This window comes from Lissotriton helveticus, chromosome 3_1 (assembly GCF_964261635.1).
Source record: "Lissotriton helveticus chromosome 3_1, aLisHel1.1, whole genome shotgun sequence".
NCBI lineage: Eukaryota > Metazoa > Chordata > Amphibia > Caudata > Salamandridae > Lissotriton > Lissotriton helveticus.
This window is the reverse complement of record NC_136061.1, coordinates 1,646,066,115-1,646,092,680: the sequence shown is the minus strand read 5'-3', so window position 1 is coordinate 1,646,092,680 and position 26,566 is coordinate 1,646,066,115. Positions and strand designations below refer to the sequence as shown.

The 26,566-nt window shown below is 47.5% G+C and overlaps 1 protein-coding gene across 1 annotated transcript in view; it reads right to left on the bottom strand.

Moving 5' to 3' along the window:
* Nucleotides 1-26,566, bottom strand: part of DBI (diazepam binding inhibitor, acyl-CoA binding protein) — a 45,840-nt gene that overhangs the window by 6,176 nt on the left and 13,098 nt on the right. Inside the window, exons 2-3 of the mRNA XM_078682393.1 lie at nt 10,933-11,050; nt 6,864-6,926 (exon numbers count right to left, since the gene is read on the bottom strand). Of these exons, the coding sequence (XP_078538519.1) occupies nt 6,864-6,926; nt 10,933-11,050 (181 nt within the window). The remainder of the gene's footprint in view (nt 1-6,863; nt 6,927-10,932; nt 11,051-26,566) is intronic.

Sequence of the window (26,566 nt, the reverse complement as noted above, 5' to 3'; positions counted from 1 at the left end):
ACCCCTCTAGTCTTAACCCCTTGGTTTGAATGGGCAAGTAAGTGAAACCCTAATTGTTCTAGTAAAAATCCCTTAGTTCTCTCAAAGTGCGTTTCCTGAGGACACAAAATCTGCTCGCGTATTTCTCAAGAGTGCAGATGCTCGTTGTCTCTTAAGGCGATCATTCAGGCCACACACGTTCAGTGTAATTATACGTGTAGACATTAAAATACATCTGGTGCCTGACCTAGCCAATTAACCAGCAAAAATATGATCAACTTTTCCTTAGCATCTAGTATTCCAGCAGAATCCAGTTCCACATTCAGTTTGCGTTGCATACTCCAACATGTGCCATACATATATTCAAACCAGTGAGAAAATGTGTTGTGCCCTGTGCCCTGTGCCCTGTGCCTGTACCCCTCCCCACTCCCCCCCTGGCCCGCTTCCATCAGAACCCCTCCCCCCTTACGGGCAAATAGGTCAATACTGACCTGTGTGACAGCTAAAGCCCAAAAGAAATCGTGTCCCCCCCCCCCCCCCAATGTGTCCTATCCTAGTAAACGTTTGCTGTTACGGTGCTCTTATTGATAAATGTCTTACTAAATCACCAAGGCTGCAACTTAATTATATCAGTTATCAATTCTCAATGCGGCGCTGGTGCCCCTTTGCTCACTTTTTTTCTTTTAGCTCTGTTAAAATATGCTTGGGCCTTTATTTCTGAAAAAAACATCCTGACTTGACTGTTGACCAACAACTTCAGACAAGATGGAAATAACAGAAAGGCCTCACACCCCAGTTTCTGAAAGGGAGCTATCAATTGTCTCAACCACCATCTTCGCTACACTGTGGCGTGACAAAAGTCTGGGCAGGCAAAGAATGTCATGCCATTGTATGATCGCCTGGCCTCGGGTTTAGCCTAGTCCATAACCTCCTGTCTGAGTAAGTAATTCCCCACATAGCCTGGGATGCTGCATATCCTTTCCTCTGAGTCAAAGGAAACCGGTGAGCACGCTGCACTTCGCTCTCCCAGTTCCATGCTGTTATTTCGGGAAAAGCCCCACTGAGCAAGGCGATAACATATGCCCGGACATCCTGCCCTTCTGTCCCCTCCGCCACACCTAGCAGTCTAATGTCATTCAGTCTTTGGCGGTTCTCGAAATAGTCGAGCTTCCATTGCACATCCTCCGAAATTTTCTCTTGTGCCTCCTTGAATTCCTGCCATTTAGAAACGTCATCCTCCAGTTTCCCCGTCCTTTCCTCCACCTGGATAACTCTTCCTGCCATATCTGCGTAAAGTTTATTCATTTTCCTTAATGATCCCTGTATTTTGTTTTATTTGCCGGCTTAGCCCTTCGACTCCGACCTGGCCTCCCCCTGCATTTGTTTCAAGGTGGTGTATAGCAAGTCCATAGTGGGGGTCTGTGGAGGGCTAGAAGAGCGATGCTGTTGCTATGGATTCGTACCCCCCCCCCCCCATCTCCTGATACAGCTGAGAGGTAGCGGAGTAGTCCCAGTCTAATTTCTTAACCCCCCCTCTGACTGTGATGGGCTCCCTACCACCCTCGGTTTAGAACGGGGTCTGTCTTTCTGGTGCTTGGACCTTTGAATAGCCGAAACCCTCTGGACCGAGGTGCTCTCTACTGCAGAGAGATCAGAGTCCGAGTCCCCAGTATAACTTACCTCACTTGATAGTGATGAGCCAGACTCATCACTCAGGGAAAAGAAACAGTCATCGTTAGGAGAACCTGGGACTGAATTGGGGGGGGAAACATTCTCTGTAAAGGGACAGCCTGTCCGGCGGGAACAGGTAATGTTGGAGGTGGGGCTACTTGCAATCCTCCCGGGAGCGGCACTTCTATATCTCCAGCAGCCACAACAGTGGGGTCAGCAACAGGGTCTCTAATGCTGCCCTTTGTTTCTACAATAATGGCCAAAGTACCCAGCTCACTGGTCGTGTCGATGTCCTGTGGTGAGGCCTCCCCGCCGCCTACGCTGACATCAGTGATTAAGCAGTCATCCGCTATTGTACGCGGTTGTGGTTGCAGCTCAGACCATGCATTTGCTTGCCCAAATACCTGTGCTTCATGAGTTCCGTGGCTGGGACAGTCTGTATTCCGAGCTGAGTCACAGGTTGCATCGCGGACTGGGAAGTTCTCGCACGCTCGTTATCCTCGCGATTCCCTACCTCGGTTCTCGATGCCTGCAGAAGTTGGTCCTTACGCCGACCATCCGCACGGTCATCGTTCGGCTTGCTTGGTCTTCCTTCGATCCCAGGATTGCCGTAGAGCTGTGTCCCATCCGGAGCCAGAGTGCTTCCAGCAAGAGGCGCCTCTGGGTTCACTGGCGTTACGGGGAAGGACACAAACAAGGTACGTTGCCGCAAGTTGGTTTCCTTGGTCGCGGCGCCTTCATTCTGCCAAATCTTGGCAGTTTTAACGGTGCTGCCCTTGTCCTTATCTTGGTCTCCGAGGGCACGGTCCTGTAGGTCATCAGAAACTCCAGGCACTCAAGGATTCTTAGCGGTCTGCCTGCATGCTTGTGTCTCTGCTCGGAGGTTAGGAGCAGACACAGGGGTCGGTACCACGGGGTCGCTAGTGGTTGGGGACTCCTTCTGCTCCGAGTCTTTGGTCCTCTCGGCGCCATTCTGGTTATCAAGAAGCGCGAGCTCACAAAAAAAGTGCATTCACTGCTCCAGTCACCAAAGAGACAGCTCGCTGATATAGCGGTCGAGTTTTTACCTCGGATGGCCAATTCAATAAGCACCGCAGCCAGCTTAGTGCACCCAGCATACTACAGCATACCGAGATTCCTAGGGAGAGGGGAAAGGATGCGCCTGCTCCCTACGGCTGGTCAGCGGCCATCTTGCCTCCCTCTTGCCCCCCAGATTGAAATTCTAATAAAAAAGTCAAAGCTTAAAATTCATCGGGAATTTTTAATGAAGCAGCCCCATGAAGGTCCAGGTTAGTTGCTACCAACAATTTATTACTGACTAACAATACATTTTTCTAGTAATTGATTTCTATAAACTATTCCTGGCATTATGTAGAAATCAAACAAAAAATGTGAAACTAAACAGTGCTAATACAATGCAAAACAGAATTGATGCATGGGTTTCGACAATGATCAAATCAATTTGCGGATCTGCACAGTGCGCTGTAAGATAGGGAGGAGAAAATAGGGGCTCAGTTCGAAGGTCCTAAAGATGGGCCACGGGAAACACATGCATCCGTCCCGGTTGAATGGAAAGCAGTTTCAAGGAGCGTGACATTAAACTCTGGCTGGTTGACACTGCTAAAAGACCAGAGGGGAGGGTTAGCCTGAGGCACTTCCCTGTACTATTTAGCAGACTATGCAAGATGGATCAGATGCAAGAAGAGTTACATACTGCAATTCAGAGAGTTCAAATCTAAGCAAGGCTGCAGTGTACCATGCCTCGGAAAGTGGTAAACTGAGTAATCAATCAAATCATTTGTAAAGCGCACTACTCACCCGTGAGGGTCTCAAGGCGCCGGGGTGGGGAATGCTGCTACTGCTCGAAAAGCCAGGTCCGGAGGACTCTTTGCTGTTGTGCGCGTTGTTGTCTAGGCGGTCTTTGAAGGAGGCCCTTTTGGCGGATCTGATGAGGTGATGGTGTCTGCGGGTGGCATTCTTGTGGGCAGCGTGGCTGTCCGGTGTTTGGTCCTGGAGCCAGATCTTCTCCTGCTTTCGGCAGGTTTGCTTGGAGGCCCGGAGGTCTTCAGTGAACCAGCTGGCTTTCTTGTTGGAGGGTTTCTTGATCGGGGCATGGATGTTGGCGCAGTTGTTAATCCACTGTCTGAGGTTGCGGGCGGTGGTGTCAGGGTCGGCGGGTGGGCTCTGGGCGAGGATGGTGGTTAGCTGGTCTTTGGTGACTTTGCTCCAGCAGCGGGGAGGCATCTGTTGGGTGCGGTGGTGCGTGGTGGGTTTCTTGAAGGTGAAGTGGATGCAGCGGTGGTCGGTCCAGTGGAGTTCGGTGGTATGGTTGAAGGAGAAGTGGGGGCTTGCGGAGAAGATGTGGCCAAGCGTGTCACCGGCGGAGTGGGTGGGTATAGTGACTAGTTGTCTGAGTCCAAGGTTGGCAAGATTGTCGATCAGGGTTGTGGGAGTTGGTGTTGTCATTGTTCTCGAGGTGGAAGTTCAGGTCCCCGAGGAGGATGTAGTCCGTGAAGGCGAGGGCAGGTGTGCTGACGAAGTCAGCGAAGGAGTCGCTGAACTGTGGTCGGGGTCTGGGCGGTCTGTAGATGAGGGTTCCTCTAAGGGTGGTGTTGGGGTCGGTGTGGATCTGGAAGTGCAGGTGTTCGGCGGTGCTGAGGGTGTCGTCTGTGTTGGTCGAGACTGAGAGTGTTCCTGTGGACGATGGAGATTCCTCCTCCCGCTCTGTTGGTGCGGTCCTTGCGGGTGATCTTGTAGCCTTCCGGGACGGCTATGGCTATGTCGGGTGCCAAGGCGGGGTTCAGCCATGTCTCCGTCAGGAAGGCGATGTCTGGGGAGGTTGAGTCGTGTAGGTCCCAGAGTTCAACTGCATGTTTTCAGGCGGAGCGGGTGTTGAGAAGGATGCATCTGAGGTGGTTGGGTTCTTTCCTGGTCGGCAGCACAGTGGGGCGGATGCTTGTGAAGCTGCAGTTCCGGCAGGTGAAAGCTCTGTGGGTGCGCTTCGGGACGGCCAGGAAGCAGGTGTGTGATCGCCCGGTGTTGAGTGCATGGAGGGTTCTGGCATCGTAGCGTGTCGGGCGTCGTGGTGTTCAGGGGTCCTGGCGCTGGGCACGGTCCAGGCACAAACGGGCTTGCCATAGGTGCGCCAGCGGCGCGGCCGCTGCTCAGCCACGTAGCGGCTTCCATATGAAAGGGTGTGGGAGGGAGGAGCAGCTGAGAGGCGGGAGCAGGGCAGCGAATGGGATTGCAGGTGGGCTGGGCCGCAGGGACGCAGCGGCGGGAAAAACGGACGGGGGCCGCGGGAGAACTGGGCACAGGAAGTAAAAACAAGTTTAGGCAAGAAAACAAGTACAGAAACAGAGGAATAAAAACAAGTCTGGGCAAGAAAGCAAGTACAGGCACAGGGGAATAAAAACAAGTCTGGGCAGGAAAGCAAGTACAGGCACAGGGGAATAAAAACAAGTCTGGGCAAGAAAACAAGTTAGGCACAGGGGAAAAATACAAGATTATTTTTGCCTAATGCAGGCAGAGCTGTGCAGCAGCGTGGGGAGCGACCTGCCTGCGAGCAGGGTCATAGGCCGCTCCTTTCACCGCTGCGCAGCTTCCATATGAGGGGATGGAGGGAGGGAGGAGCAGCTAGGAGGCGGGAGCGGGGCGGCGAATGGGATTGCAGGTGGGCGGGGACGCAGGGACGGGGAAAAACAGGTGGGGCCGCGGGAGAACGGGGCACAGGAAGGAAAAACAAATTTAGGCAAGAACACAAGTACAGGCACAGAGGAATAAAAACAAGTCATAAGGCATAAGCATTTATTAACAATGCTTAAAATCAGATGATTTGGTATAGAGCTTTGTCCCACCAAGTATTTTGAACAAGCTTTTTTAAATTAACCATTTCCCATACTGGAAGCTACAGCAGAGCCCTCAGGGCTTGAATAATGTGTGCAGCCTCAGGAGAATCCATGGTGGCTAGTTTTAGGAATATAAAGGATACAAGCAAAAACCTGCTTTAGCCTGCTTTATTTAATACAGTTTAGTGTCAGATTCCAAGGTGCCATATTGCTTTAATCCTACCTAGTTTGTCTAACACACCACAATCAGAAAAGCTGCACAACAGGCCCCATCTATAATAAACATCCCTGTAAAGAACAAAAAGGTTCTGTAGCAGTCTGGGCAGCTGGACTTTAGAACATGGTGTTAAGGTTGAAAGCGTTAACGAAGTCACTGTTCTCCAAATGCCCATATCAGCACAGATGAAGAGTAGGTGTTGCAGTAGTTAACAGACAAAATGTAGGTGTGTGTAGTCAGGCTTACTTGCCACTTTAGAATACCCATGAAACAAGAAATTACAGGAATCTATGCAGAAACCCATTCATAAAGTCTTACCACATCTCCTATTTGCGCTTTTGAAATGCCATACATCTATAGTATATTCCGGACCACCATAAGCAAAACATATTTAGAGCCCTAACTGCAAAGCCAAAGAAATATCAAATTGCATCTGCTGCAGCATAGCATATGGTTAAATCCCCCATCCAAGAACCCTAATCCACCATAGTGTTGGTATTGAATCCAGGAAAATAAACAGCAGGTATGCCCGTAAATTACATGGTAATTTTATACATCTATCAAGACAATTCAAAGACCGGTATAAAGAACAATTTTCAAATGTGAAAAAGTGTAATTCTCATTAACACAAAGTTTAAAAGCTTAGTAGTTATAAAGTAAACATAATCAGTTAAGTATAGCAAACAAGTCTCCACCACTCACTGTCTTGGCTCAAAAGGGTCTCACAAAACTATTGGGAGAATCCTATTCAGGCACAACCTAGCCCTTGCTACCCTCTTCTCACAGATTTTCTCCACAGCCCTCCATTGAATGGAGTGCGTTCCTCTTCTCATTAAAGAAAGACAGGCTCACTCATATTCCCAGGTCGATTTGTGCTACGCCCCACTTCAAAGTAACACGGCACTTAACATAATTCCACAAAAGAATTCAGGTACCGTTATTCTTTTCTTCTAAATAGTGCTAAATATAGTAGTAATATTCTGTTATCAATAAGGAAGCTACTTAAACCAGCAAAGAGAACGAACCTTTGTAATCATCTGTGATCAATTGTTAAGCAAAAGGGATATTGGAGTATCTTACACAAAAACAGTTTATATTTCACAGTATTCCATATATGGTATTACTTATACAGTAAGTAAGAAAAATACCTTTTTGTTTCTCCCAGGCATCCCACTTGGCTTTGCCTTTGAAATCCAACATGCCAGGTCGATCTGAAGATAAAACGTAAAGAAAGGTTACATATTTAACATAGTAGCTTCTATTAGAAAGCACCAATGATTCACAAAACATTTCATGGAGGTAAAGAAATTGCATGATAAAAAAACACAACAAAAAACGCCAATTCAAATAGTGTAAACTAAAAACAAACTATGGGATATGGTTTCACTATAGAGGGGTTATTCACTCAACGAGATGGAGTGGAAAATTACACTCCGTGACATGGAAGAAATCTGAAGAAAGGTAAGAGTTGAGGCAGGACCCCACCCAAAAAAAGGCTATTCAGACTTGCTTATCACATATGTAACAAGTTGAGTAGTACTGTAGGCTGAAATGACCAAAGAATTTGGACCACAGCAAATCAGTAGTGAAGAGGCCCTTAAATGGAGTACATAGGACTTTGGAACCACAGCAGAAGAGATGCCAAAAACGAAAGTCATACAAAAGATTTCAGGACAGAGAGAGAGGAGGGGGGGGGGGGGATTTGGCAATATGGGTGGCCCACTCTAAAATGACAATTCTACTATCCCACAAACTTGCAGTTTCTCGGTCCCATTCAAGTGTAGGGGGAACCTGCTAATAGGCCGATTAAGCAGCCACCGGTCACTACTACCTGGCTGATGTCTTTTGTCCATCTTGATTGAGTTTTGTCACTTACGGATGTCCTCTCAATGCATATTTTCCTTAACCAGGTCGTCCATAATATGAGGCTGGACCGACGTAGGCAGGCTGAATTAATAAAGGCCTCCACACAAAGAAGGCAGATCTCCATGTACAAAGGTGGCCCTCTGCTGGATGGATGTGGGAAAAAGCTATTGCTGTCTTGGCAACCCAGAGGGTCTAGTGCCAAGTTCTAAATTACAAAGGAAGCACACAAGAAAATGGTGCAGAATCTGGATGCTTTACATCTCTTACCTCTTCCTCTGACACTCGAAACATGATCTTCCGGGAAAAAAAAAAAAAAGAATAAAAAAGGGTGTCCTTTGTAGATCCAATCCGGACTGGATACAGGCAAGATTTTCAGGCCATTTATAAAAGGTGCTTTTACATAGGATGAACTAAAGCAGAACTTTCATATGAGGTTATGGTGAAAAACTAACATGGTCTCAGCCCTTCTTGGCATATGATGAACAGTCCTGTCCTAGATTTCATTTAAAAAAATTGCTAAGGAAACTGGGCCATATCATGAAAATGGGGGGGTTCTCATCAGTATTAAGATACCTGCAAGTAATTCAGTAGGAATAGGGGAACTATGTCCCCGCCCGTGGAACTGGGTCTGCACGGTGACGCGGAGGTGAAGGACAATGCTTCCAGAGAATGTTAGGGCTAGTGGGGGGTGTCAATGCCTGGTCCTTGGCTATGTTCCACAAAGCTCCAGATGGAGACCTTGTGTAATATGTGCAGCTTCTCGGGATTACAGGCGCATCGTATGTGATGATGCTGGGCAACATGGTCACCAGATTATGGTCACTAAATACGCTACAATTGATATTTTAAAACAAAGATATAAAACTCCTCAATGTACGAAAACCACAAATGTCGATAATTAATGAGCAGCCTCTCCCTTTGTAAGTCCGGGCACAGCTATATCCGGATGGGTGGCAATAAAGGCCAGCGTGTGAGATAACCCATAGATGTTTAGAAGGCCACTTCAATCCGGTCCTTCTTGAGTATGTTCCATGTGTTGTCCCTCTCTTAGTGTACAGGACGACCAGTCACGATGGGTCATCCTCAAGTTAGGACACAGATGACAATTAAAATCTCCAACTAAAATCAATTGGGACTGTGACAGACCTACATCATGTATTTGCTCCAGCTATGCGGCGGGGGTGTTGAAGTTATCCCAAGTTAGTCACCTCCCTCCCACTTGATGTACCAGTGAAATCAGGCCAAATGTCAGTAACCCTGCACGAGCCCTCGCCTTCTTGTAGTCAATCTGTATCATTCAGGTCCCTCAATGGTGCAAATGCATTTCTTAAAGTCAAGCCACCCCCCCCCCGCCCCAAGGTACAGCCCTCATCCTGTCTTGCAAAACATTGGAATGATTTTAAGCTAATGGTGGCCTATAAAAGAAACCCAGTGGTAATGGTTTGATCACCGATTCTGCTCGGAATAATTGTGAGGAGGGAAATTGGATCTTGTGGACCAATTCAGGGTACCCAAGCGTGACAATCACACTGTCTCCTGAGAATGCTTTCCTAGCCCTGCCACTCATTGATACCCTCCTGCCCATCAGAATATGCATGTGCTCCGCAAAATTAAACCCAGCCCTTTTACACAGCCAATGGATCACTTTATTGATTAACTGGGCGGTGGACTCCTCATTTGCACTGTTAAGTCCTGGTACACCTGCCAAGACCAAAGTATAAGGGTAGCTTGCTGGTGGAAGGTCTATGACTGGTAAGTCTGGGGTATTAGGGGCAGCTAGAGCAACACCCCCTGCATGGCTACTGTTGCAATCGGTGGTCGGTCCCTTTGGTGACTCCTATGAGTCAACTCAGTGTTAGAAGTAGCCAGCTGCCCAAGCATCATGAACCCTGGGTTTGTGACCTGTGCCACAGGCCTTGTTGCACCAGGAGTAATTTGAGTGATCAGAGTCTCGGTACGAGTCTCTGCTGGAGAAAATACTTGTTGAACCTGCGTTTTGCATGGCCTGGCTAGAGGGAGACAATGTGCTGTACATTTTAACGAGCGTTGCCCTTGTTGCGGCTCGTACTTTTGCAAATTCATTTAAAAAAACACATTAAAAAAGGCCAATCACTGTTTCCACAATTTTTTGTTTCAAGGGACCCCACAAATCTTCAAAGTCCTTAGCAGCCTTCATGCCCAAGCCTACAGTGCCTTCCCCTTTCTTCGCCGGAATAATTCTTTGTTGCTTTAAGTTGTTTATTCAGGGCTGGTGAGCCACTTTGCTCCACACCACGAGAGCCGTCGTCCTGGCCCTATTTCGTGTGTTCTGACCGACTGCTGTGGTAGTTAGAATGGTGCCAGAATGGTGCCAGGGTTGGAGTCTACTGAAACGTTCACAACCTCATCTTGACATTGGCCTTATCCCAGAGCAACCTCTGCTGGTTTTCAGCCACCTCGGACATGCAATCCTCCATGAACGGCATGGCCACCACTGCTTTTTCTAAAGAGAGACATCTCTCAGCCCTGTATCTCTTTGGTAATTGCCCGCAATGCTTTTACCAGAAACGAGTCAATGGTTTCCTTGGATAAGTCCTGTGGGGAACACGTGGGGGCATCTTTCCTCTTCCCCATGGTGTATTTAAACGATAAGCCTAATAGACCCACCTCCTCAATAAGAGTCAAAGATGCTCCGAGAAGCTTCAGGAGGGGGGTCAAGATGGAGAAAGTGCTAGCTGGTTCAGCAGTCACCATCCCCAGGTTACTTCCTTGCCCTTATGTCGCTATGCCCAAGTTCAAACAAAGATCACACCGCACCAGCCCAGGTTGATGTAGAGGACATACTGTCCCACTAAGAGTGAGCCGGGCTGGCCCTAAACGGCTGTGGACAGGCCCGCTGTTGGCACGGGCACGCCCATCCCACGATTACTGTATGTGCCTATGGGCACAGAAAACCCACGTCAGCACCTCCTCGCGCGATTGCTCTTGGGGGCTGGAGTCCCCGGTTCAGGCTGCAATGTGGCTGTGAGGCCTACCATCATGCATGGTTACCGCAGTGGGTGGCACAATGAGTACTGCAGCCACTGGTGATATACAAATTATCGGCTTTGGGTACACTTTCGGCACCATGTACTAGGGACTTCTAGGCAAGAAAAATAAGCCAGTTAGGAATATGCCGGTGTCACCATGTTGAAAAGAGGAGCACAAGCAATTTTCCACGGTTTAGCAGGGGCAAACTGCACAGAGTTCTATAGCCAGTAAAAACAGGGCCCAGCTAAAAGAAATTCGGGGTTGACCCTGTAGAAAGGGCAAATTTACAATACTACCCATCACAATAGTCTCAACAATAGTACTAGATAATTTTTAACATACCTGTATTTATATCCCCGACACCCGCTTGCTTGTACAACGCATACACCATTAGCATATCTTCATCTGATGGTTTTGTTTTTAGATTCTTCACATCTTCAGCAGCTTTATCAAACTCAGCCTTGTGGAGAAACAAAACAAGTCAGTATTGTGCTTGGATTAATTATAACAAAAATCTTTTCTGGCAATAGTAGATGGTAGTTAGTTCAATGTGGCTAATATGACAGCTCACTGGTTAATAGTCCTGCTGCAAAGATATGTGAAAATTGTTCTCCGGTTCCAATGGATATGGACCCACACAGGGTTTACACTATGGTTCTATAAAAGGAGTGCGGAGTTAGGCGATACATCCATTAGTACACAGCAATATACCATCAAAAATCAAGTAATCATAATCAAATTACCCAAATTAATCACTCAGTATGTAAAGATGCTAAAGGCCTGCTCACTATTTACATATACTAAAGAAAGCTGCTACAAACAAGTCCGGCAGTAAACCATCTCCAGTCTCTTTGCAACCCCTCAATTCAGCACTTGCTCTTAGTGTGGGCAAGGGTGCAATATATCGAACACATAGCTTACTAACAGTGGAAGCTGAGGAGACGATTTTCATATCCTTAGAAATAGACAAAGGGTTTTGCAAAGTTGTAGGAAAATAACTTCCCCCAACTATGACAGACCGTTGCAATATTTCAGTTTACTGCTGAAGAAAAGGACAAAAGCGAAGAATGAGTGGACGACTCACTGATTTTGTGGCTGCATGAACTCATAGTCCCATAACTCAAAGCCCCAGGAGGAAGAGGGCCTGTTTGTGCCTTACCCCATGTGCTATAAAGCGACTTGACAAACCACGCTGCGCTGGCCGGACCTGTCCTGCACCGATTAGCACCAAATCAGGGATACATACTCTTCTTGGCTTTGCGGTAGGGCGCTGTCTGATACTTCTGGTAAGACAATTTCTACATTCCAGGTATGAAACCAATTTCTGCTCCTGTCTGCATTTTTTTCCAAGCTCCTGCTGGGGTGGGATTCTGTCTCCCGGCTTGTTTGGGCTTGGAGAACTGGTTGCATGTGGATTCTCACTGCTTGAGCCGCTTCTCACTTTAGCTCCTGTTTGCACTTCCTTTCTGCCTACCAGTATCCTGCTTGTCCCCCAGCTTGCTTTTGAGGAGAGGCGGAAGTGTGTGTGAGGGGACCGCACACAGCTTGAACTTTTTTGTATTTTATTTATTTATTTATTTTTTTCACCCTACTCCATGTTTCCACTTCCTCCCGCTAGGGTGGGACTACATCTGCCAGACTGCCCAAACCTACATCTCCTAGCAGCCAACAGAACCAGGAGGAGGGGCACATCGTGCTTAAAAAATATTTTTGGTACCGCGGCTTGTGATGTGCCACATTCAGCCAAAGCTCCACGATGTTGCCATTGTTGTGCCCATCCTAGCCTGGAGGAGGCTGGGCCACTGCTCTTGCCTTAGCAGTTGCTGTAATTTGTTGTGTTGGGATTGGACATTAGGGGGTGGGGAGCGCAGCCCCTAGAATCTATCGCAAGCCTCAGAAGCTAACACTTCTCGGAGGTTCTTAAGGTACTGGTATGGTAAGCTTGGAGTTTGAGGACTACACTTTTTGCTGTGCTGGGGAAGCGTAAAACTCAAACAACCGCTAAATCAAATTGTACTTCCTGTTCCCTAGATCGCTTCAGTAAATGCGTAATGGGGCATGGGGAACGTCGCCACGCTGGCAACTTGAAAAAAGAACTGTCAGGTCCCATTTCCTCGTAGGAATCTGGTTCAGAGGTTTTGTGGGACATTTTGCAGAGCCCAGCTAATGGAATGGTTTTAGTGCCACCTCCCTCCTCTAGTAACAGTCCTCCTGCCAAGCAGAAAAGGCGTCTGGGTTAAGGAAGCCGGACTCACCTGTAGACCAGACCCTCAATCTAATCATGCCTTTGACTCTCGCTCATCTCTGTGGAATTAAGACTCTTCAAAAGACTCTTGGATAATGTGAGAGGTGCGATTGGAAGTTTGCTTGCACCTAAATGTTCTAGGCTGGGGACCACTGAAGAACTTTAATCTAGTGTTAAGGCAAGGTGCACTACTTCTGTCGTCACTCAGTCTACTATTCACTCGCAGGTGGCTGGAGGGCTGCTAACATGCCCTGCATCACCCCCTCAAGATTATAATTCAATCTTTAGTTACCTTTGGAATACTCTACTTTAAACAACAAAAGCGTGTAATTCAATGAATGCATAGAAGCACAAAAGGGAAGAGGATGGAGGAACAAATCTATTAGATTTGTATAGAAAGCCCTCACTCACCAACCTGGTTGGTGACATGCTTCATCATCGGGCCCACCGGTAGAAGCCGAATGCCTCCCCGGTGTGCTTCAACGCCAGGTTACTGCGGAGCTGGTTATTTGTGAGGAGCGTGCAAGTGTGAAAGGTTAAAAATGTACAGATTGTGTCTCACAAAAAAAAAAAAAATATTCAGTGGCCAATCGGACATATTAAAAGCAATGTGTTTGGAAACTACCAAATTAATTGTTTGGTTATTTCCACTTAAAGTGGGGTCAACATGTTTCTGCGTGATTTACTGGGCATTCGTCAGGACCATGGGGAGTGTAACTCGGCGGTATGGGCACGCTAAGGCCCACCCTTACCAGAGGGTGTGAAAGTTAAAAAAGGTGCGAAAAAACAAAAACAGGTTTTGTGGGGGAAATTACCTCAAAATCAGAGGGACCTTTATAGTCTGTAAAAAAGGACATAGACATATAAAGAAGACAAAACACATAATTAGTCTTAGATTTGTTATGCTGGTTTGTAAAAATAAAACCATGCTGTGCTTCTGGGTTACCACTGGATGAGTGGCTGCCAAATCATACAGTAATAATATTTTTTACAGTGGTGGGTTTACTGGCTTTGCAGAGAGATGCCAGTAGCGATGCATGCAAAAATATATTACATCTAGGCACCTGTACGCCGATTCTGGCGTTATACCGGTAATCATGTTGGTTAGAGATCAATGGGCCGTTAGGCGAGGCCGGTGGATTGTAGTGACATAGTTGGAGAAGCGTGGCTCAGTGGTTAGAGGCGGCAGACCCGGAAGCTGAGATCGACCGTAGACCAGGGTTCGATTCCCCGCCTCGGCGGGTCTCGGGCTCAAAAATTCCATGGACTCAACAATTCTCGCTCTGGTGCCTACTCAACTCACGGGGGTCACACTCTGCGACTCTGGGCAATAGCTTGCTTAATCTCCACTACGGCCCCTCGCGGCGGGATGCCTGGCTTTCACCTTGTGGACACCCTCACTGGGTTTCTCACAGGGGAATACCAGGACGGGTTCCCTAAGCAAGCGCCGGGACGCTTACGGGCAGCCGTGCGCTCGACAAATCCAGCACATTTACATTTACATAGTTATGACCCGGCACATACGGTTTGCATCTTTACAATAGATAGACTCTCAATTGTAGTAGAAAAGATCCACGCCCCATAGGTCACGGGAGGGGGGTGGAGGTGAAAATGGCATACCCTATAGGATGGAAGGGAAATCTAAAGCAAATTTGAGAAAGCGGCATGAAAATCGCTCGAGTCAATGCGAAAGTACTTAGCTGTATTAGACGGGGATGGAACTCACGCCCGCAACGCCTGGGACCCGCTCGATACCTGCGTGTGGCCTCTGACTGGACCTCGTGGATATTGTTTGGTTCAGACGGCATTGTTAAAATAGTTACTTCAAGGAGGGTGAACCCGAAGTGGTCCGCAATGGCCTACGTGGGTTTTGGAGTGTGCATCCAATCGTAGTCCGCGTCGGGGTATGACGTGGGGGAAAGGACTAGAACATGGACCCAGAATAGTTTTATGGCAAGCGGAAGTCTCAAAAAGGGTGCTTTATGCGCGGGTTCGGCATACCTTCTCAGACAGTTCTGTAGGGTTAAAGTGTGATAAATGTTTACAGATAAAAGAGGAACCCCTTATAAGGTTAGCTGATAAACAAAGGCGATCAGGCAAAAAAATATTTTGGCAAACAGGCAAAAAATGTGTTATATATATATATATATATATGACGGAAGGGACTCCAGTCACTAAATAGGTGGAACTGATGTCGATTCAATTAAAACTTTATTGAATTGTGGAACATGACAAACGGCGAGTAGTTCACCACCGATTGTCTTAAGGGTGTCTGAATGGGACCATGGTGCATTCAATACACACAACGGGGTCAGTCCTTTCATATTTCTCCCTAAATAAAGCAATGTGTTCATTAAAAATAGCCATGATACTATTGGTTGGTAATAGGTTGGCGGTACAGAAGCCATGACCAGCTACTTGTTAATGTTTATTCATAGCCTATTACCTACTCAAACGATGTGGGGGTTTGGTACATTGCTAGGCTCTGTTTACATTAACCCATGAGTGGAGGGTTTGTAGTGAGCCTGGTTGGTGGTATGTGTTTGGGTATATTTACACAAAGTGGTAGCTATGATTTAGCGATACAGAAACCATGGCCTACAACTTGTTCTAGTTTATTCTTAGTGTCTAGCTTACTCACACGATATGTTCAGTTAGGTACATTCATGAGCTCTATTTGTATTAACCCATGAATGGAGGGCGAATTATGGGCATTATGTTGGGCCAGAGATAAAGGGACTTTGAGGACATAAGGTAGTGAGCCTGGTTGGTGATATGTATTTCGATAGATTTACATCAAGTGGTAGTTATGATGTTTAGCATTTTAAAACTGTTGACCATGGTATCCCATCATTCAGGCCGTTTAGGTGCGTTCCCTAACGGTAGACCCAGCATTGTTCTTTTTCGAACAGTATGTTGGGGATGTTTTTGCCAGTACACACTTTTTCAATAATTGTCCATTTAAGATCATTTGTAGTATGGTTTGAGAGGAGGAAGTGTTCACTCATTTTGGTGGTGATCTTGAGACACCTGATGTTGCTACGGTGTTCGCATATTCTCGGTTTAATTTTGTGTGTGGTCATGCCTATGTACCTTTTTTTGCACGGGCAAGTGATCAAATAGACCACATTGGTAGAATTACAGTTTGTGTGAACTCGTTGGGTCCATATTTTGCCTGGCTCCAGAGTGAGTTGGTTAGTATGTGTGGTCAGATGGCACACGCTACAATTAGATCAGGGGTAGTGACCGGTCACCGGTGCTTGACCCCAGGCATCTGTGATGGATTGCTCTATGGTCTGGGTGTCATTTTTAGGGCGTGTATGGACAAGAGAGTCTTTCAGGCTTCTTCCTTTTTTTTAATAGAAAAGGGGTTTTTCCCAGGTTTTGTTGTTGCTGGTGATAATAATCCAATTCTTGTTAATTGATTTTTTCATTGCGTCTGATAGGGTCCTATATGTGGTGACGCAAGTGAGTGGTATTTCTTTGCGATCTTTCACGTTGTCTTCGAGAAGTACTTCGCGAGGTTGATTTCTAGCTCGCTTGTAGCCTTTGTCCAGAATATTCGTCGGGTAGCCTCTTGATCTGAGTTTTGAGGTTAAGTCAGTAGCTTGTTCCCGGTAGTCCTTAATGTTGCTGCAATTTCTCTGGTTCCTGAGATACGGACCATAATGTAAGTTTTCCCTAGGGTGAAAGCTCGAGAAATTGAGCAGATTGTTCTTGGCAGTGGGTTTGTAGTGTGTTCTTGTCGTAAGAGTTGTACCCCTCACTGTGATTACAACGTCTAAGAACACAACTTCATGTTTGATCCAACAGTGGGTGAATTTCAAGTTAGGGTCTAGGGTGTTTATCCAGTCGAGAAATTGTTCCAGGAGGGTTTCACCGCCCTTCCAGATAAGGAAATCATCTATATACCTCCTCCATAATCCTATGGAGAAGGAGAAAGGGCCTTCCGTGGGTAAAATGTGTTTCACTTCAAAATCATGGACGTATAATCCCGCTACACTGGGGGTGAATGTGCTGCCCATTGAAGTACCAGTGCTTTGGAGGTATAGTTTGCCCTTGTATTCGAAGAAATTCTCTTTCAAAGCTATTGTCGCACATTGCAGGATAAAGTCTTTAGGTGTTTGATATTCCCAAGTTATGGAATCAAGAGCTGATCCCAGGACCCTCAGGGTGTCACCCTGAGGAATACTTGTATAAAGACTTTCTATGTCTAGTGTTACAAGAATGACCGATCCTTCCTCAAAGGTGAGATTTTGCAGGAATTGTAATACACTTTTAGTGTCTTTAAGGTAGGTTATGGTACCTTGTATAATGGGTTTCAAGAAATGGTCACAGAACACAGAGCGGTTCCAAGAGTGAACCGATCCCTGACACGATCGGTCTGCCAGGTGGGGGGATTTTGTTCTTGGGTGTCTTCGGTAGTGTGTACATTTGAAATAGACAGATGGGTCCCCCCCCCCCCATTTTGCACTGTAACACTTCACAATTTTGCCCACAATATGTGGTTTCTGGGCTCAGGAGGGAGGGTTATTCTAACATCATGGGGGTGGTTTAACTGTGGGTAGGTCTTTTAATTCTGTGAGGGGTGTGCAACACCCTAAATCAGACTGGTCTCTCTAATAGCTAACTTTGTGTAGCAACCCATACTGAAAGCATGGGTTAGGAGAATACAGGGGTGCATAGCTGAGGAGCTGGATGCCCCAATACGAATGGGATTAATTTACCCCTGCCCTGCCTGATGTCCTTATGTAGCAATATTAGCTAGTGTCCCACCGTTACCTCGGAGCTCAGTCAAATCACTAGTCCAACTAAGGAACAACGTTTTGCACTGGCAACAGTCCAAGTCAATTTTCCCAATCTCTGGTTCTGATCAAATCCTGATGACACATAGGTTGGGCTTGATCGTCCGTCTAGGATATCCTATGATGGAGATTGGGGTCTTCATCAAGTTCAGGCAGCTCCTGCATAAGTCCTCGGCTGACTTCTCCAAGGATGGTGCATTGGGGGGTGTTGGTAACGTTCTGCTTCTACCCTTGGATTTTTTTCTATTGTCACCCATCTCAGGCACCTAGTGTTTTTATCGATCCTTTGACCACCCCACCCCACCCTCCATTACTGCTGCTAGCGATCCCCCCCTCACACTTTCAAACAGGTACAATGCTGTGAACAACTGGCAGGAGGTTTCCAATATCAGGGTCAAACTAACTGCAGTAAGCAACCATAATCCAATTGTGTCATCCATGATTTTTTATCCTGATCGCCCTAGAGCCTTTAACTGCCTATTAAATATTGTCCCTATCAGGCCGAATGGTGTTCATGTTAGATGGTCAGGAGTCAACCCTATGTGCCTACTGTGAAGGTTGCTAGTCCCCGATGTGAACAATGAAGGCTTGGTCTCTGCCTCGGAGCTAGTTACTAGAGCTCTTACCACCGTTCTGCTGTGGCCTGCTATGACAGGGCCATTCAACAGAAATGGCTGGTTCAATCAAGTGTGTACGCAGGCCTTAAGAAGCTTAGGTTTAATCTCCATTGTGTCCCACGTGACTATTTGGTTATTAAACCTATATGGAAGCATTATAACAAGGTGCTAGTGTCTAGGAAAATGGAGCTAAAGGAAAAAGCCTGATCAGACCTGGTCCAAGCAGCCAAGACTAATGACAATATCCGGTTTTGGAATACTGTAAATGCCCAGTTTGTGAAAAGCTATCCCCTTCCTGAATTAACAGCACGCCTCCCTCCAAGCCTGGGTCGATCAATTCGAAAGGATCTTTGACCCTTTCGTTAATAATGAGTTAATGTGCACCCACCAGGCTTGTAGAAATGGGTTCTTTTCTAAAAGTTGCATATCCCTGGAGTTTACCCTAGATGAGGTTCGTGAAAGTTTGTGCCAAAGGTAAAGCTCATGGACAAGACGAAATTCCAGTTGACCCTTTTATGTGTGGGTGAGCTATGGGGGCCAATTTTTGACTGGAGTCTAATGCAGTGGGGCCAGTACCCTCCACGTGGGCAAATTCCATCATTGTTCCCCATTTTCAAGAGGGGGGGGTGGTGGGAAGACACTGGTCTAACTTGAAGTGTTACCGTCCTATCTCCTTCCTGGATTCATCTGCAAAACTCAAGGGCAGTGTTGTTTTGCATAATGGGCAACAAATAATTCTATTTTGTTCGGCATTCAGCACAGAATTTCGTATGGGGCTCAAGAAAATATGGTTGGTCTTCTTTCCCAGATGTATAAGAATCTTTCAGCCAAGGTTTTTTCTGATCCTAATGGGGGGGATGTTCCCTTTCTTTTAGAATTAGGTGGGCGTGAGACAGGGGTGTGAGCTGGGCCCATCTTTATTTTCCCTATTTATAAATGGTGTAGATGAGGCGCTTCGGTGCTTGCAGGCTGCGGAATTGCTGGTTGCCCAGTTCCTGTTATCCTGTACGCAGACGACACACTCTGGCTACAACTTAAAGAATAATAAATCCAAGACATTTATAATGTCTTGTAGAAAAACCTCGCGAGAAGGTGAAGTCCTTTTTTTTGGGAGGGCACTCCCATTGCAAAGGTAAATTCCTTCCGTTATTTGGGAATTCTTTTTCTATTAATGGTTCCTAGGTCCAACACATACAGAATACCAGACTTAAAATTAATACTGTGGAAGGCCGTTATAATTTGGCTGGGAGGTTCATCACCAATCCTAACTTGTAGGGGTCCTAAATTTATGATTGAGATTGGAAAGCAGCTACAGGTCCGTGCTTGATCTGGTTACATATTGTCTGAGGCTACTCCCTCATAACGTTCGTGACGGGACCCGACAAAGTTTTAAACTTTTTTAATTTTGATATTAACTTTTGTTTTAGCAATTTAATGAAATTTGTTATGTGTATTTAGGCCAACCGTACCTTTGCTATTGTAAGGATTTTTATTAATTCAACACTAAAAAAATTGTGAGATCTGAGTTCAATACTGAGGGAGGGTGTGTTCAGGTTTGCCAGTAAACTCGGATGCAGCTCTATCAGGGATACGATTACCATCTATAAAGTGATCGCATCAACAGACAACATATGGCAAGGTGTGTGGTGTCATACACCTTGTAGCCCCTACAAGTGGAAGAAAATTCATCTTTAATGCGTCTTTGGGGAATTCCCCTTTCCATCATCTACTATTCATATGGTAGTGGGGATAACTCACCTTGAAGACATGTCACTCGAACCTATCCTATAGTGGCATTCAATAGGAGCTAAACCTGAGAAAACTACGATCTTCGAGTTAAATCACGCCTTTAATATCTCATAGTTGCCCTACATCAATGACACCCTCAAGCAGGCATTTGGCTTCCCTGGGCTCGAGGAGCATTCTAGAATTTTTACGCACCAGAAGTCGAAGGTGAAGACAGTTTTACTTAATGCTTGGGCATAATAGAGAGCCCATGTTGATGTTAGGAAAGCCACTGTTGTCACGTACACTGTATGCCCTACCTGAGGATTTCAAACATCTGTCTCTGGTGACAACCACTCAACACAACTTTGCTTTGACCAGAGTGCAACTAGGCATCATACATCACCTTGTCATGTTCCCTATTATTAATCAATGGTATTTAGCAGGGGTCCAGTGCCCATGTGATGGAGCCTCAAAAACGCACTTCATGTTTTTCTGACAATTTTACACAATGCTTTTCTTGTGCATTATGGAGGCCCACGCAGTGTGTTTTAGTATTGCCTCTTACATCTGGGAAACAATTCATGTTGGAAAACTATTCTCTAACAACTGTTGTAGTGTTTTGTATGTATGATACTGAGCCTAGAATGAACATTTTAACGTTCTTAACCAGTTTTATGATGTACTGTATTTTTTAAAATTGCTCTTTTATGGCCTATGCCGATAGTGCCAAAATAAAGATTTCAAATTGAGTGATGTAACTTCAGTGGTTAAAAGTATGTTTGATAAAATCAGATTCTAGAGGGAATTATGCAATAAATAAAACTTCACATGGGAAGGTTAAGGACTATTGGTGTTAAGGAGTTCTTTCTTTCCACTTTGTCTACTTCCACATACTCATGCAACTACTCCAGTGACTATCAATAGATACTCAAGAATTGAGCCACTGCCCACACAGTGTCAAGTATAAATGGATGAAGCGAAAACCTGCTCAACTACTCTGTAGCCCTTTGGGTCATGCCACCAATAAGGAATCTATTATTAATATACTCCCCACTCCAAATTCCAGGCTTGCTACCTGAAAGTAATCGGCTTGGTTATATGGCATTTGCTTAAATGAACGTATCTAAAAAGCAAATTTACATAATATATAACCATATATGCTCCAATGAAAAGGGGTTATGTTATACATCTTAAAATAGGCAAAAGTGTTTACATTTATATAAAAGTTTTATTAAATACTTCAGCATATACACCAATTAGTCCAAACATATGTCCTTTTTCGGTTTCACTGGCACAGCGCTATTGAAATCTATTGTATTTAATAGAAATCTTAAAAAGGGGCCTACACCCTACCCCCTTGCTTTCCATTAGTTCCTGTGCTGCCACATACTTTGCTTCAGTTTCTATTTGCTTAAGCATACGGTTTCCTGTTCCTCGTGTGCTTCTCTTATCAGTTTCCTGTTGCCGAAGTACTGTTTCCATCAGTTTTTGTGGGATCAATTTTTAAGGTTTCACCTGCACAGCACTTGCGCTGTGCTAGTTTTCATATATACAGTGCTGTCATTCCCATTTAGTCCTAGCCGCGCTCTAAACCAGGTCTGTTTGTTTTCCTTTATTTTCCCAGCCCCTCCCCTTGTAAACGCCTGTACTGTGGACAAATTACAGGAACACAGTTTTAATCAATAAACAGTTACCAACAGTGTCCCCAATTAGGTGTGCGAATCACCGTCAGGATACAAGCTTTCCAATGGTCCACTGACACTCAGCTGTTCACAGAGTATCTCAATGCTATGCGCACAGACAAGCACTGGATTTTTTCCACAATGGCTGCCAAGATCTCCACCGAGTTGGAGATTACGCTCTAGACTCTAGGAGATTGTGATTGTTTCTCCTAGATGCTGCACAGCTTCAGGAGAGTCTTCCACAGTATGTGCAAACGGCCTCATATGCCTGCCACCAGAGCGTGTTCACCACAGCACAAGCACCTGCCAGGAGCCAAATAAACTTAAGCCCACTCAGCTGATGTCCTCTTTAATGGCCTTCCTTTTCTGATAATGTGCTAGGATCCCCGGGCCTTTGCAAATATTTATACATAAAAAGTACATGTTTTGTTGTTCCGTTATGTAAGGTTAACAAAATTTTTAATAATTACTGAAAGCCACATTTCTTGGTGAACCTTTGGATCCTGCCACTGGTTTCGAACACAAATTGTCGCCAAATGTAGACTGACAAATTACAGGAACTCAGATAAATATGTAATTATTGCTATGCAAGTAATATACTATAAGGCCCAAAGGAAAAATGCATGTACAGCAAGTCTGACTCTTGCATTTGTCTGCTAAGCGTGGTATGCCAGGTGAGATGCGGCACTGTGCAAAACAAGCCAACAAATCAAATACAATGACAAACAGACATCATCCCAGGGGAGCAAAACTAATCTCCACAGTAATGCTCTGTCTGCACAAGTTCCGTCTCCTTTTTGAAAGCGGTCACCAGCTCTGATGTTTTCTGTTTACAATGCAAATTGAAGTTTGATATGCATGAGTTGGATGTGTGTCTTGTTTAACACAGCTTTAGAATAGCCTTGTCGGCACCTGTAGCATTGGGGAAAGGATATGGCGTTACACCAGAGCTCCCGACTTTGGAACTGAAGGAAAACATTTATTGCACGATTACTTAAAGTCATAGCAATTTCCCAAATGTGTACAAACACAAAATCATTACAATTTTGCAAATTTATAAAAACATATTGAAGTTAAAATACAATTTACCCCGTACTGGACCGTACATTTTTAGGCTTCATATGCACAGCACATGTGAAATCTACTGTATTAAATATAAATCTTAAAAAGGTGCTTCCATCCTGCCCTTGCTTTTCAATGGTTCCTGTGCTTGCAACTTACTTTACCTCCATTTTGATTGGATGTAGCCTGTTCCTCGTGGGGCGTGGCTTGAGCGCCGACTGAGATGGCGGCGTGAGCCCGGAGCTCCGTCCGGGATCCCGTATTTCTCCTGATTATAGCTGCACCGGGGCTGACGAAACGACCGGAGCGGTCGCCCCCCGCACCAGACTTGCAGAGGCGAACGTTGCGGGACCGGCGGAGGTTCTGCGGCAGTGGGGAGAGCCTGCGCGGAGCCCCTGTGGGATCGCGACCCAGCGCCTAAAATGGCGGCGGCTGTACCCAGGGCTGGTGTGACGGAGGTCAGTGGAGCTGCCTGGCAGTGGTGAGCGGGGAGCGGCTGCCGGCGGGTGCCCAGCGGGACAGCGACCTGACCGCGCAGGAGGGGCCGGCGACACCTGTGCTGAGGAGAGCGCTCAGCTGACAGACGGCTGGTGGGTTGGTGGCCCTTCCCCCACCGCTGCGCTTGGTGGGGCCGAGGAGCGGGCTGCCCTACGACGACGGGACCACCACTGGCGCATACTGAGGGGAGGAGGAGGCGGTCACCCCAGAGGCTGCCGGTGTCAGCGCGGAGCAGCGGGCCCCCCCGCTGAAGTGGAGCGGCTGCTTGGTGGGAGACCCCAGGACACACCCGACCATCGGCAGAACCTGAGAGGTCGGCGGGGGAGCTGAGTGCGGGTCATAGCACTGCACGGAGTGGGACGGCGCTACCTAGGGCTCGCGCTGTCGCCCGCGCATCAGGTACACTGCCAGAGGGGACGACGGAGGCCATTACATCACGCAGCTAGGGGCTCTTGCAGGGCCTGAAACGGAGGACTGCATTGGAAGACCCACGGAGGTGGCGGAACTGTGGGCCCAATCTTTTCCACCTTTGGGCCTCCGGCGTCGGCTGGCAACGGGGCACCGAGTGGCGGAGAGCCGTTCACTTGTACGTGGGCGTGGTAGGCTCCGAGCCTGCACTACCGTATAGCTGGGGCCTGCAGTCTACATAGGGATGAGTTGATCCCGGAGAAGCACGTGGACATTGCTCATTTTCGTAACTGGCGTGCACTCCCTTACGCCGGGCGGCCCTCAGTGGAGTGGAGAGCGCCTGCTCCAGACGCGGGTGCAGTGCTGGCATAGGAAGATAACCCGGCCTGCGGAATTGGGACTGTGGCGGCACTGTTCACCCCCAAGTGCTGTGACGAACATTTGTGGGTTCTTTCAGATGGCGGATGTGGATGGCAACATGGCGGCCGGACGGAGTCAGAGCATGACGGCTGGGCCAGACGGGGCTAGCGCTCCACAGGAATGCCCTGAGGCATCAGCGCAGGAACGCAGGTTAAATGCTCGCCTAGATAGTATATTGGAGGCGATCACAGCGACCAAAGAGTCATTGCACCAGGACATAGGGCAGGTGGCTACGGGGCTGGGCCTCTTGAGGGCGGATCACGCCAAACTATCTGATAGGGTGAAGGACAACGAATCGCTTCTTCAGGAGCTTAAACCTGCGGTGGTCACCGCGGAACATAAACTTTCTGATATCCTGGCCCGACTGGCGACGCTGGAGAAACGAGCGGAGGATTCCGAAAGTCGCAACCGCCGGAACAACGTCAGGGTGGTGGGCCTGCCGGAAAAAAATCGAAAGGGACGATGCTGTGGGGTATATGGAGGACTGGTTCAGGTCCACGGTTGCTCCTGAAGGCTTGTCTCCGTTCTTTTCCATTGAGAGGGCGCATAGGGTCCCGTCTCGTCCTCCCATGCAGGGCCGTCCCCCCCGACCGATGGTTGCCAGGCTTCTGCATTTCAAGGACAGGGACCTGTTGATACAGAGGGCGAGATCGGCGGGACCCTTCCAGGTGGACAATAGCCGAGTCACAATCTTCCCGGACTACACCCAGGAAGTTCAGAGAAATAGAGCGACATTCGTTGCGGTCAAGAAAGAGCTCAGAGAGGAGGGTATTCAATATTCGCTGCTCTTCCCAGCCCGGCTAAGAGTGATACTGGATGGAAAGACCCACTTTTTCCACACCCCTGATGAGGCCTGGTCATGGCTGGAAATGCACAGGGCGGGAACTGACCGCCAGCACAAGGATGGGAAGGAGAAGAAGAGGCCGATTCAGATTCGAAAGTCTCAGCGGATCCGCAAACGCGACAGGCTGAAGCAGGCGATGAAGGAAGATGTGTTGGCGGCGGAACGGAGGGGAGCGTTGGCTGCCACGGCGACGATAACAGGCTTGCAAGCTCAGGGAGTTGGAGGAGGAATCGGAAAGCGGAGGCCGCAAATCGGGTGGTGAACTTTCTGAAGCGGACAGCTCTGTGGGACTGTCGGTCACGCCGCAAACGGCGGATGGGATGTTTAATGTATAAATGTGGGGGTGTGCCGATGGCTCTTCATTGATGATCACTTATCCAGTTGATCGGCGTTTAGCAGGTACTCTGTTGTAATTTTCACATGGGATCTTGGGCACGGGGTGTGGGTTGGCCCGCCGCGGGTTGGTGTCGAGGTACCCCCCTATTGCCCTTAAGGCTCCTGTGGCGACTGCCACAGATTAGTGAACTGTGTGTACTGTTGTAGGTTTGGATGGAGGCTGACGCTGCGTTGTTAGGTCCTGTCCTGGGGAGTGGGGTTGGGGAAGTTTGTTGGGGTGTTTGGGGGGGTGGGTGTGGCTGCAACGATGTGATGGGTTGGTTGATACGGGTGGAGGGGAGGAGAGACAGCAGCGATGGGGTCATTACCTGATGTAAAGTGCATAACATGGAATGTTCGGGGTCTCAGAACAATGTCTAAGAAATACAAGGTGCATGCTTATCTAGTGAGACGGGGTGTTCAAATTGCCATGCTGCAGGAAACTCACTTAACCAAACTAGAATGTGATGCATTGCAGAAAAGGTGGCGTGGCCAAGTGTTTGGAACCTCTTATTCGGCGTTTGCGAGGGGGGTGCTGATATGGGTCAGAGCGGGAGTCCCATTCCAGGTCACGGATCGGGTGGTGGACCCAGGAGGTCGGTATGTGGCAGTGAGGGGGAGGCTGCATGGTTCTGAGGTGGTATTATGTAGTGTTTATGCCCCTAATGTTGACCAGACCGATATTTTGACGTCCTCTCGGGCTCCATGGCCCACTTTCTGGCGTGCCCCATTATCCTAGGGGGGGACTTTAACTCAATCACAGATATAGTATGGGATAGGTCCCATCCGCCGTTGGCGGAATCCCCGGTGCGTAAGCTGTCGGACCGTAGGAGGGACTGGCAGGAACGATGGGGTTTGCTGGATGTGTGGAGGATGCAACATCCTGCTGATAGAGATTACTCCTTTCACTCGGCGCTGCACGCTCTACATGTCAGAATAGATTCTATACTGTGTAGCGCCCACATGGCAGCCATGGTGACCCATACTGAATATCTTGCTAGGACCATCTCGGACCATAACCCCCTGCTGATGGCGATCAGATGGCAGAGGGCAAGATCTGAGATCCCTACCTGGAGACTACGGCCGGACACTTTAGAGGACCTGGCGTTTGGGGAAACGGTTAGACAGGGCTTAACGCTGTATTTCGATGAGAATGAGGGCTCGACTGCAACGAGATCGCTGGAGTGGGACGCAATGAAGGTGGTGGTGCGAGGTGTGTGCATGGGTAGCTTCTCGAATGTACGGACGTCCGTCCTGGCGGATTTGGGAAAAGCGAAATGTGTGTTGAGAGA